The following is a 12,028-nucleotide window of genomic DNA, read 5'->3' on the forward strand; positions in this document are numbered from 1 at the left end:
TTGTCCTTTTTTCAACTGCAGTCCAGAATTACTGAGTCGTTCTCATACTCAGACACTGGAAAGTCTGGAATTCATTCCGCAACACATTGGTGCCTTCACCCTGGAAAAATATGAAAATATCAAAAAATATTTGATAAAGGTATTGTGACTAACAAATGCTCACATTGCTTGTTGGCAAGGCATTGTTTTAAATTCATTTCAGTTATAACTTATGTAAGAGCTTCCATGAATCCCTTTAATATTTGCATGCTTATAGTCCATGTTGTATTCATTCATATTTACTTATAACTTCCAAAGTCATTGAGTTTAACAACCATTAACTAAGGCTAAAATCACTATGTATCTAATGAATATTTCTTTAAAGTCAGTTTCTTCTCAGTTGCTTTTTTGATTTTTATGCAGTGGATCCGAGCAGAGCATCTTGAAGTACTTGCTGATTGTATCATGTTATTTTAGTACTTATCCAAGCAGTAGCACATTCTTGTACTGTCTTGACCACTGTATGAGCCTGTATTCAGCTAATACGTAAATTACATAGTTCACATGATCATTTGTTAACGTCTGTAATATTTTGTTTCGAATTGTGTTGTTGGTTTTCTGATCCGTCTCTAGTTCCACTTTTTTTTCTTCAACCTGCCTAGCAGGTTGACCTATTTGACCAGGCAATTGGTATCTTTCACATCAGGCATGTGATACTCCTCTCCATCCACTGGGCAAGCTGGTGGAAACACTAGTAGCTGTCTACAGAATGACTTACGTTGGAGTAGGAGCTAATCGGCGGTTACTGCAGGAGGCAGTAAGAGAGATCAAGTCCTACCTCAAGCGCATCTTCCAGCTGGTTAGGTAATGAGATTCCAGTTTTCAAGTGAAACTACTGCTGACTTACTTATAAATAGACTGTTTCAGTATCTGAGATAGTGTTTATGTAATCCAAGTACACCAGCATTTTTACTCTGTTTGGAACATTGATGATATTTCCTTAAACTTTTTGAGAAGTCTTCAATATTCTGTCAAGATTGTAAAATAATGGAGCTTACACCCAGTGACTTATATCCTGTGACTTTAAAATGCAGATGAGGAGTGTTCAGTATAGATTTCCAATTTAGCATCTTTGGATATTCACGCTGTGGGAGGACAGCATTCAAAGGGTTTAGGAGAGTAACGAGAATAGGAAATTGCAATATATTCAATTAAAGTTACTAGGAATGTGGCTCATCCATGTTGATATGAAGTGGTTACTTAGATTCTTCAGAGCACGTGCAGCTTGAAATAGAGCATTTTTGCTTTCAGGTTGGCAGAATCCAGGTTAGTAACCACTAGAAGCCCTATGTATAGGGAGGTGATGTCAGAGTGGCCAAGGTCCCTTTGTCATATAAGAGTATAGCCTTTTTAAGTTTTATTCCAGGTGGGTGATACTGTATGTATATAATCTGTTCTGTCTTAGTCAGCACAGATGTAATTTAGGAGAATTTTCTCTCAGATCATCTCTTCTTGTGGAAATTTCTGTAAATTTTCATACATTACTGTACGTATTGCCACTTTAGGTTCTTGTTCCCTGATCTTCCGGAAGAGGGCAGCACAATTCCATTTCAGCCAGTGGAAATAAAGGGAAGACGATCATTCTGCAGTGGGAAATCTGACTCCAGATCAGAATCTCCTGAGCCAGGGTATGTAAAGCAGAAAAACCCCTTGTGAACTAATGAAGGCCTTGCTTTATTTTCTGTTAACAGTTTTTCTTTTTCAAGATAAAAATAAAAACAAACAAACAAAAAAAAACAACCCAGAAAACAACAAAACAGCACAAAAAAAAAGCCCTGTGCAATTGGTGGATATAAGCAGATGTTTTTTCCTTTTGATTTTGATGACAGATTTCGAAACATAAAACTTAGGCCTGGATTTCAGAAGATTATTTAGAATGTGAATATTGAGCTATTACAGGTCGAGAAGAAATGTCCTGTGGAGCTCAGCCTTGACTCCTTCATTGCCTGTCCACAGCCAGTTCAGGTGTGGGCAACAGAAGAAAGGAGGGATCAGCAAAGAAAACTGTCTGAGAAAGGCCCCAATTATCTGTGTAGGTTGTTAGTACGTACCCTACATTCAGCTTTCCCTGTTAAGATTATATCTTGATGCAAAGATTCATGACTTCATGATGCCTTATAGTATGAGTGTGTGGAGCTAGGTCAAGTAACTTCCTGGGACTTAGCCCCCTTTTTTTTTTTTAAGCTTGTAAAGTTAAAGTTAAGCTCTTAGTGGAGTGGGTCAAAATGGGAGCAAAATGATTACCTTGAATATGCAGATAAAACTTGAACTACAGTATAGTATACAGCTCCCCAGTGAGTACTCTGTGTATGGACTGCAAAAGAAAATCACTGCTAAGTATTTCTTAGCACAGATTTTTTTTGGTACTTTCTCTATTACTCTTTCCTCATAGAATAAATTCATACCAAATTAAAATTTTGTTTTCCAATCAGTATTTTTTAATTCTATCTTTATAGTTGTCTTTTTTTTAAATGTCTTTCTCTTCACCTCATTTTCCTCTTCTTTTGTTGTAGCTATGTGGTAACCAGTTTTGGCTTGCTACTCCCTGTACTACTGCCACGACTCTATCCACCTCTGTTTATGTTATATGCCTTAGACAATGAGCGTGAGGAAGATGTTTATTGGGAGTGTGTGTTACGTCTAAACAAGCAAACCGATATGGCTCTTCTAAGTTTTCTTGGAGTGCAAGCGTAAGTATGCTTCAACACTAAAACAAGACTTAAAGAAAGACTATAAAAAAAATAAAGCAAGTCAAAGATTGTCTGGAGTGCATTTCTCTGGTTAAAATACATGTAAATATATCTTCAAGCTAATTACTGTGGTCGATAGCATGAATCGAAGCTTCTCTCACTTAAAGTAAATAAAAACTGGGGGAGTAGGGGAAGGAAGATTGGTATCACTACAAAACCAGAGGGAGGCATTTCAAATCTGAGTATTTTCCAGTTATGTGCTAGATACAGTTCTACCTGTTGGAAGAGATGCTCTGACTCAGAAAAGAATGTAACTTTGTTTTCATAAGGTAAATACTATAAACCAATAGGCTTTGTTATATGAATAGATTGTTCTGGGTTTCTTGCAGGAAATTTTGGCCAGCAACTGTATCCATCCTTGGAGAGAGTAGAAAGGTATGTTCATTTGGCCTTGACTTAGTGTACTTTGTTCAGTTCTTTAAAATCAAAGCCATACAGAATAGGTCAAAGAACTTTTGACAGACTTTTTTGCTGAGGGGATACTGTGTTGTCAGGATTCCCCCCCCCCCCAAAAAAAAAAAAAAGTTTTTGCTACTTAAAAGCTACATTTGTGATTTCTTAGAAGAACTCTTTGTCCAGTTCTGCCATTTAAGAAGTTCTAATTCAGGAAGAGATTCATAACCCTTTTGCTTGGTCTCTAGTTTTGAAAATATAGTATGAGGAAAAGATGTCTACCAAATTTTCAAGCTGTTTGAAGGTTGTGCTACTGTATGTATTCTGATTAGGAGAAGTGAATTATTTTTATTCTTAGTCATAATATTGACAGAGGCTAAACACTGGTCTTAAACTGTAGTAATATAGCTCTTAGCCTCCACGGTCCAGTAGTAACTATTTCAGTTATCACTACTTTGAACAATTTCAACTTTTACAATATATTTTATATCACATCTGTTTGTGAGACAGTATATTTTTATTTAGAACTTTTGATTTCTTGCAGTCATTTAGATCCCCCTGCCTTCAAGATGACCTCTTCTGTATTTATAACTGCAACTTGGCCAAAATTTGTAAATATTCTAAGTGTGGTTTTGATCATGCTAGTTGATGAACATGAGCAATGTGCCATTCCTTGACAGAGATGAAATGTTAAGAGGTTTATAGTAATAACCAAAGCTGCTGCTTACCTCCCCTTTCCCTGAACTGTGGGTTCCCAGCAAGGCATCTTCCATCTTTACCAAAACATGAATGGTGGAATGCTTTAAATAGAGTTCAAGATTCACCTGAGGAAACATGATGCAGACCTTTGCTTAGACTTGAAATGTTCTGAAATTCAGCAATAATGTGTTGAGTTGCTGCAAATCTTCTGTATTTTTAGGTACTAAGCAAAATTCTGATTAGCTTCTGGTATTTTTACCAATCTGTTTGTTTGGGGTTGTTTTTTTCTGTTGTAGAACAGAACCCCTTCACTACCTTCACTACATACATGTACTACACAGCATGTCTTTGCACATGGTGTCTGATGCTATCTGCAACTGTCTACCTTATTTGCTGTGGTCATCCATCTGTTAAACAGGATGCATTCAGTGAGACATCATGTTTATCTGTTTCTCTTATCCAGTTTCCTTATTTCTGTGAATTTAAGTCTTTCTGCTTTCTGCACTCAGCTATTCTTTCTCTCCTTCATTCAGAAAGCTGTAGACTCAGCTGCATACATTAACTGAGCTCACAGTTATATCCTTTATTTTCTGTTTGCTCCAAGCCTGTAGATCTTTTTTCTGTTAACTAATATGACTTCTCTAGATTTCAGCTGTTTCAGTCTTAAGGTTCCCTCTTGATTGCTAACCAGTAAGATTCACTGATTCTTAGTCTTCCTTGACATGGAAGATGTCTAAAAAGACTCTGATTCTTGTAATTTATCTACTTGTTCAGTATAGGCTTTTCTGAATTTTAAAGGAACTCTGCAATACATGACAGCTTTCTTGGATACTGTTAGCTTCCAGGCACGTTTCCTTCTCTTTGCATTGGAATTTGAAACTCTTTTATGACAAAGCATGATGTGCTTCTTCTTTCCCTAAATAGTATGTTGCTAAACTTGAATAACAACTCTTCTTGTGGTTACGCAGGTATCATCAAATACAAAAGATGCCTGCTTTGCCTCTGCAGTTGAATGCTTGCAGCAAATCAGGTAATTCTTTGAAGCTTTTCTTTTAGTTTTTCACTGGTTCTGCTCTAATGGCATCTGATTAACTGTGATCCTTCTCGCCTTATCATTGTTTGCCTTAGTAGGCAAGGTCTATTTTCAGGCAAGCCAGAAGTTTCAGCGTACTTACTACAGACAAAATTCTCCTGATGAGGGAAGGCATGTAGCCTTGTAAAGGTGACTGAGAAATTTGTCTGTAGACAAACTCAAAAAGAAAAGGATATCTATTCAACTATGGATGTGAATTTTTAAACATTTAGGATAAAATTACCTATTGTATGGGGATAGTTTGTCTGTCAGTTGACATAAGGAATTATGTTGTAAGAACTTAAGGTTGTTTTTCCCCCTCTCTTCCACGATGTTTAACTAACTTTAAACTATGAGGATAGTCTTGTTTGCAGCAGTGTGCTTTCAACCCGTAATTATAGTCTGGGGTGTACTACATAGCCATTGCAGGCTGCGACTGCTCTGCCGTGGATGATCAAGCTTATCTTCCTTCATGGAGGGAAAGCTAGCTAGAAAACTGTCATCCATATTTAAATGTAGATACATTGCTACATGATGTTATCCGGTTTTGCTTTTGCTCTCCAAATAGTACCACATTTACTCCAGCTGACAAACTGAAGGTAATCCAGCAGACTTTTGAAGAGATATCTCAGAATGTACTTGAGAGTCTTCAGGAAGATTTTCTGTGGTCCATGGATGACCTTTTTCCTGTTTTTCTCTATGTGGTGCTACGAGCCAGGTAGGTGCTACCTAAGCATGGGTCTAAGCTGAGCATGGGTCACTTGAGAACTTATGCCTGTATTAAACTCTCAAGCTTCTCACCGTAGGACTAATTCTTAGCTTTTTGTAGTTTAGTAAAATTTCTGGTTTAGTTGTTTGCTTTGACCTGAATATGTTTTGGAGAGTCAAAATTGAGATGACTATGTCCTCAGAATGAGGTGATTATTTCTTGCCCAGTATATCATGTGCCATGTCTTCTTCACTTGTTCTCTTTTGTTTCCTCTTTGTGTGACAGGATAAGGAATTTGGGGTCTGAGGTGCACTTAATTGAAGACCTGATGGATCCTTACCTGCAACATGGGGAACAAGGCATCATGTTTACCACTTTAAAGGTATGAAAATTATTCAGCATTATAAATATGTATATATTTGGAAATTAATCAGCTTTGAGCAATGATGATTATCTTAGGTCAGTTGTGTTAATGTTAGGATTTAACTTTAATTTTTTGTGTAATTTTTATCTAGGATGAGCAAGGAAACTTAACAAAGCTTAGGATAGCCCAGCAATTATAGAAACTGCTAAGTGGTACAGTGTGCAACTCTCCTTTATTCAAATGTAAAACAAGTTGCTTGCTCTCGACTGTTCTCTACATGTTCTCTACACTTACATGTACCTTGTCTTTCTCCTGCAACTTAAGAAACCTTAATCTTTTTATAAAAACTGGAAAGAGGTGCTATTTTTTTTTTTTGAGGATAAAAATTCTGATAATGCTTAAGTCAAAGGTTGCATCAAGATGACTCAAAAATTCAATTTTGTGGAATAAGGTTGTTTTTGTTTTCCACATTCTAATTAATATCCTTCTCTTTATAAGTATGGAGGAAGGTAATAACCCACTGTACAGCTAGGACCTCCACAGTGAATATATTTGTGTCATCAAAACTGTTGAAACAAGTAGAAATAGAATTTGGTGCAGAATTTTTTTTCATACCTATTGTAGTACAGCAAAAAGGAAGTCTCGAGTTGCTTAAACTTTCTTCAAGAATCTAATAGAAGTGGAATCTTATTTTATGTTTACTGAAACATAGCAAATTGCTGGTCGTGGTTGGTCCAATGCATGTTAGGAACTGCGCTGAGTGAACAGCAGCAGACCAGGAGTGAAAGTTAAAGTCCGAGCATAAACAGAAATTTTGCTTTTCATTCTGTTTGCTTTTGAGAGGTATTCAAACCCACATCCTTGTACTGTGAGGAAATCCTTTCATTTTGAGGCCTTTCTGTCAAAGGGTAAAGAAAGACCTGTGAGCAAAAAACGAGTATTTTATCTTTGCAAAATGGGGAAACAAGTTTATTCAGAGGCCCAACTTGTATATCATGCTATCTTTCTTAATAAAGAGTTGGGCATAATTTGTTTACTGTGTCAGAGGATTGTTGTGTTACAATTTTACTGTATTGTACTTGCTTCCTGAAAGCCTAGTCATGTTTTCTTGGACAGGTTGGGGTGGGTTGGAGGAAATCAACCTTTTTGTATATGATTCTTCATCAGCTCGCTCAGAGCTGGTACATATGCTGTCGTGACTTTTGTTTTAATTCAGGCATGCTACTACCAGATTCAACATGAAAAGCTTACCTAGACCACCGTTTACGACCTGTCTGTTTGGGATTATCTACTGAGTGAAACTTCAATGATACCACTTTGTTTCCTGACATGACACTTTAAAATTGAAAATACTCTGATGCTGCAGTTCTGTTATTACTGATGAAAACATTCAGTTACACCTGAACTTTCAATTTTAATACTGGAAAACTGCTGCCAGAGGCTGTCTGTGAAGTGGTGGTGAAGATAAGAACTTGCCTTGTTCAAGTATTTGCCAAGAGGAAATAATTTCCTATCCTAACAGATCATTTACTTGTTTTAAATTAAAAATACTACAAAAAGGCATGGCATCTACATAGAGTACATGTAAAAGTCTGGGTCGCATGGCTTCTAAAGCAGTAGGTTTCTTTTTTTATTCCTGGTTTGTCAACAGAGGTGTTTAAACCTGGATGAGTTGCACAACAGAACCATTCAGTCTTCCTGAATTTATCTGTTAGATTTGTTTATTTAAGAATAGAAATGTTAGTATTTATAAATGATATCCTATAGTGTGTTTTGGCTGTATAAGTTCTGAGGCATCTTTGTGAAAGAGACTTACTGAATGCAGTATTAATGTGCTATTTTAGCTAAGCACACTATTACAGACTTGTCCGTTTACCAGAATTGTATACAGGAATTCACCATGCTTTCTGTGTATGAAATAATTGAAAAGGCACTGACCAATTCAAACTCTGGCACCAAATTAATCACTCAATCTTGAGAGTGTTAAGTTTCATTAACCAGGGGTCTAAGGACAAACTTTCTTTAGAAGCCCATGAGATAAGACAATGGGAACGTGCTCTTGAACAAGCTGACAGTGAATTAGGTTTGAGACTTCTGCCTGTTTACTTATTTGGTCACTTACATATCAGGATGAAAAAAAAAAAAGACCACCTTGGTGCATTTTTGAACATTTAGAGAACAAGTAATTTCCCTTGGGGATTTGTGTACGTGTGTTTTCCTGTGGTTTATGGTAATTTATATGAATAACACTAATGGATAATGTGGGTATTGTGGAAGCTGTTCACTGTGGCTGGTACAAAAATGAGAAGGGGGAACTGATTATAGACTGTTATAATGATTTAAGATATGTCTAACTACCATAGATAATGCTAATAATATTTTTGAAATAGTAATCATGGCTTGTGTACTGACACTTAAATGGAAAGAAGCCCCATGTCAAAATACTGTTTTGAACAGTGACTGTAATGTAGCAATTTTCATAATAAAGTAAGAAAAGATTGGTCGTTCTGAAATTATTTTTAGCATTATCAGAAAAAGAGTCATTCTGGCAGGGCAATGCTTAGAAGTATTGTTATACTGTTCTGCTTTCAACCTAGAATAGAGATAATAGACCTCTTCATGTTCATTAACAATTATTTTATTTCAATCCTATGTTTAAATTATGCTGAACAATATGATGAGAGATAAACAAAAAAAGCAAGCTAGCAATTTTTTTTCTTGAAAAAAAGATGTGTGATTATGGCTGGAGAGTATATTGAAGAATAACACACAAGTTCTAATGTTTAATCTTTTGTGCTAAGTGTCTTTCCATGCAGTCATCTCTTAGAACTCAACGTACAAAGATATGTAAATGAAAACTGCAGGAACAGAATTGCTTCTTAAAAAGCAATTATGCTGAACAACCAGGTAAACCAATTTTCATCTGCAAGGTAAACTCATTATTTATTTCACTATTTGTATGAATGCAAATCACTGAAAACATTTGTTTTTTCCCTTGTAACTTTTCAGCATCATTGATCCTCACCTGTAGGTGTTTCCAAAGAACAAACAAGTTTATGATTAAACTTAGACATGTGAAGAACTCTTTTCTGTATGACTTTAGTTCCATATTGCTTCTCTGCCTTAAGCTGAGAATGCACCTGCAGGTGGGAATGTTTTTCCATTCTCTACCATTCAAAAATATGGTTTAGCTACAAATATGTAACAATGTTAAATGTTTAGCTTCATTTACTGTGAATGGAACAAATTTGAGAATTGAAAAACAACAAAAACCTGCCTTCTCTATCTGTACACAGATTATGTTAAAAATAGTGATGATATCGCTTACATATTTTATTTTCTGATTATTAGAAGCCTGGGCTGGATTATTTTTTTGCCTTTCTGACATAGTTTAGTTATTGGCTGAAGAGATTCTTCGGATTAAACATGTTTCTGACACAGATTCCAGTTTACAGCCTACGTGGGATGTGATGCATTAGGAAATTAATACACAGAGGCTTTGATTTTTGTGATTCTGTATCTAACCAAGGAATGAGTTAACCTGAAAGACTTTCATGTCTATTATCTCATGGAAATTATTTTTTTTCCTCATCTTCTTATTTTTATTTTTCTTAACTTGAAAGCTGGATGTCTCTTGCATTGCTGTGGAAGTCCTGTAAGGAGCAATGGAAGATCGAGGCTACAGGATTACACATTGTAATTTTTAGGCACAGTAACTGAAGTCAGATCTAAAAAGCAGGGTGTCCTATTAAGTGAGAAAGTTGCTGAGAATAAGAAACCACTTAAGTGAGAGACAAAGTACGCTTTTTAAGCAAGAAAAGGGTTAAGGGGATTTGTTCTCCCTGGTAATGAGTAGTTCTAAGGTTAGGTTTCTGCGGATTAGAAAGGAGGGGATGTCCCTAGATTAGCTAGGGCAGTGAGGATACTTGCTTTACTAACATCCAACAAATATTCTTTCTCTCCAGAAATTCTGCCTGAGCTGAACATGGTGTGTTCTGCACTGTTTGCAGGTAAGAAATTATGTGCTGTACCGAAACCATTGTGCTATGGAAGTAAATTTCCCCCTTGCAGTTTTGAAATTAATGTCTTTTCATAGCTGTGGCAAAACTGATTAAATGCATGGTAGTTGTTTAGTTCCCACCAGCTAAATGCTAGAGATGTGTATGAATGGGGAGTAGGAACTCAAAAGATAATTTTTCCTCATTCCTAATCTTTGCAGATCAGTCTGACTTGAATGCTAGGTTCTATGTACACTGACTCTTTTTGCCAAAAGTAAATTGACTTCAGAACCATCCTTATTGTAAAAGCAGTCTAGGGAACTATCTCTTGTATAGTGAAAGATACTGTAGAAGATGTGACTGGAAAATTCTTTCTATGAACACCCTCACCTTGTACTGTTTACGTTGATTTAGTGATCAGTGTGCTCATCTTATCAGTTTTGTTTTCAGCCCAACTTGTTGGCATTAAACAGCCGGAAGTAAAGCTGCCTGCTTCACATGACTGTGGTTTGCTGCACTCAAGTATTCTTTGAATGTGCTGCTCTTCTAGGAGGTGATGCTTTAGTGGTATTACCACCATGTAAACAAGATAGTAGCACTATCAGTGTAGCTATATGCTATTCTTTTAGAAGAAAGGATGAATCATATCATCCAATATATTTAGTTACAAAGAGTAATGAACATACTTTTTTAATCAGCAACTTTACACATGCAAGTATGATTATCTAAATACTGTAGAATGGCTTACTGGGTGTTCTTTTTTAAAAACAAAACCCCAACAGCTTTGCCACCTCAGACTTGCAGTAGTTACATGTATGGTTTCAAAGGATGTCTCTGCCTTTGCTTAAAATATATATTTGTTCTGCTTATGTTTCAGGTGGCTTTTTGAGTTCAAGTATGAAAAGCATACAAAAGAAAAGTTTTTCATGCTCACTTGAGAGTCACCTATGTCAGTGGAGGGATTATTCTAAGTTCACTTAGTGCAGGAGAAAAAAGTTCTGCATAAGGCATATCGTTAGAATATGCTTTGTCTTTCATTATTTGCTTTTGCAATTTACTGTTTTTTGATGGCTTGCTTACAACAAAAGCTCAAGGGTATTCTCTGCTCTCAAACTAATTTGCAGTCTTCAGTATCCCAAACAATTCTGACAAATTTAAATGGAGTACTTTTCCTTTTTAAGAATGCTCAGTAAGCTTGTCAAGGAGACCCTAAGTATTGCCCTTACAGTGTGTGTGTATGTGTCAGAAAAGGAAGTTGCAGTGGTAGTTTTTAATTAGTTTTTCCCTTAAGCAAGCAATTTGGTAATTGGCAAGCTAGCAGTCTTCACTGTTACCGATAAGGTGGGTCAGAACAATGAAGCTGAGGCTCACGTTTGATTCCATATTAATATTCAGTGAAAACCAGGTTACCATATCCTGAATGTAGCTTGCAGTGTATGGATTCCTCTTTGTCTAAACCGTCCCACAGAAAATATTTCTGGCCGATTCTTAATGTCTTCTGTAATTAAGAAACAGGTATTCATGTCTAGATTTATATGGCCTGCTAACTTGATCTGCCTAATGATGGATTTAAGAAAGCTTAACCAAAGGAGAATGCAAACCCTTAAAGGAACAGAACTCAAGAATATTGATGTAAAAAAAAATTAATAATGGCTCAAAACTCAGTTCCCAGTGAGTGCATGGCAGGAGGATTCAGTATTACATAAATTCCATACATAAATAAAATATGGAAAAATAGTTTTTCCTTGGAAAAAACAATTGTGTAGTGCAATGCAACAATTAAACAGAAATGTTGCATTGGGTGGTAGAGGGAGATCCAACTATGTATTTGCTGGTCTTTGAAAGAGGAAATCATAATTGTACAAGTGGTCTTTGGATTAGAATTTCAGTAAGACACATAAGTGAGCATCCTGAGGAGGTAGTTTGTAGTGAATTACCAATACTGAGCAATAAAATGTTTGAATCACAATTTCCTAACTTCTGTTTTTTCCTCCTTTCATTTCC

General features: G+C 36.2%; 2 protein-coding genes across 6 annotated transcripts in view; one reads left to right on the plus strand and one right to left on the minus strand.

Annotated features, from left to right (window-relative positions):
- Positions 1-8,704, plus strand: part of ALS2 (alsin Rho guanine nucleotide exchange factor ALS2) — a 35,029-nt gene extending 26,325 nt beyond the window's left edge. The window contains exons 26-34 of the mRNA XM_065751369.1: positions 22-139; positions 686-843; positions 1,545-1,667; positions 2,553-2,729; positions 3,119-3,164; positions 4,850-4,911; positions 5,522-5,671; positions 5,948-6,044; positions 7,243-8,704. Coding sequence (XP_065607441.1) covers positions 22-139; positions 686-843; positions 1,545-1,667; positions 2,553-2,729; positions 3,119-3,164; positions 4,850-4,911; positions 5,522-5,671; positions 5,948-6,044; positions 7,243-7,281 — 970 coding nt within the window. The 3' untranslated portion in view covers positions 7,282-8,704. The remainder of the gene's footprint in view (positions 1-21; positions 140-685; positions 844-1,544; positions 1,668-2,552; positions 2,730-3,118; positions 3,165-4,849; positions 4,912-5,521; positions 5,672-5,947; positions 6,045-7,242) is intronic.
- The window catches only part of STRADB (STE20 related adaptor beta), a 126,284-nt gene that overhangs the window by 66,418 nt on the left and 47,838 nt on the right, over positions 1-12,028 (minus strand). The gene's annotated exons all lie outside the window — the stretch shown is intronic.

The sequence above is a fragment of the Cyrtonyx montezumae genome, unplaced genomic scaffold (assembly GCF_038088225.1).
Source record: "Cyrtonyx montezumae isolate F1298 unplaced genomic scaffold, pur_monq_1.0 scaffold_7, whole genome shotgun sequence".
In the NCBI taxonomy this organism is placed as follows: Eukaryota; Metazoa; Chordata; class Aves; order Galliformes; family Odontophoridae; genus Cyrtonyx; species Cyrtonyx montezumae.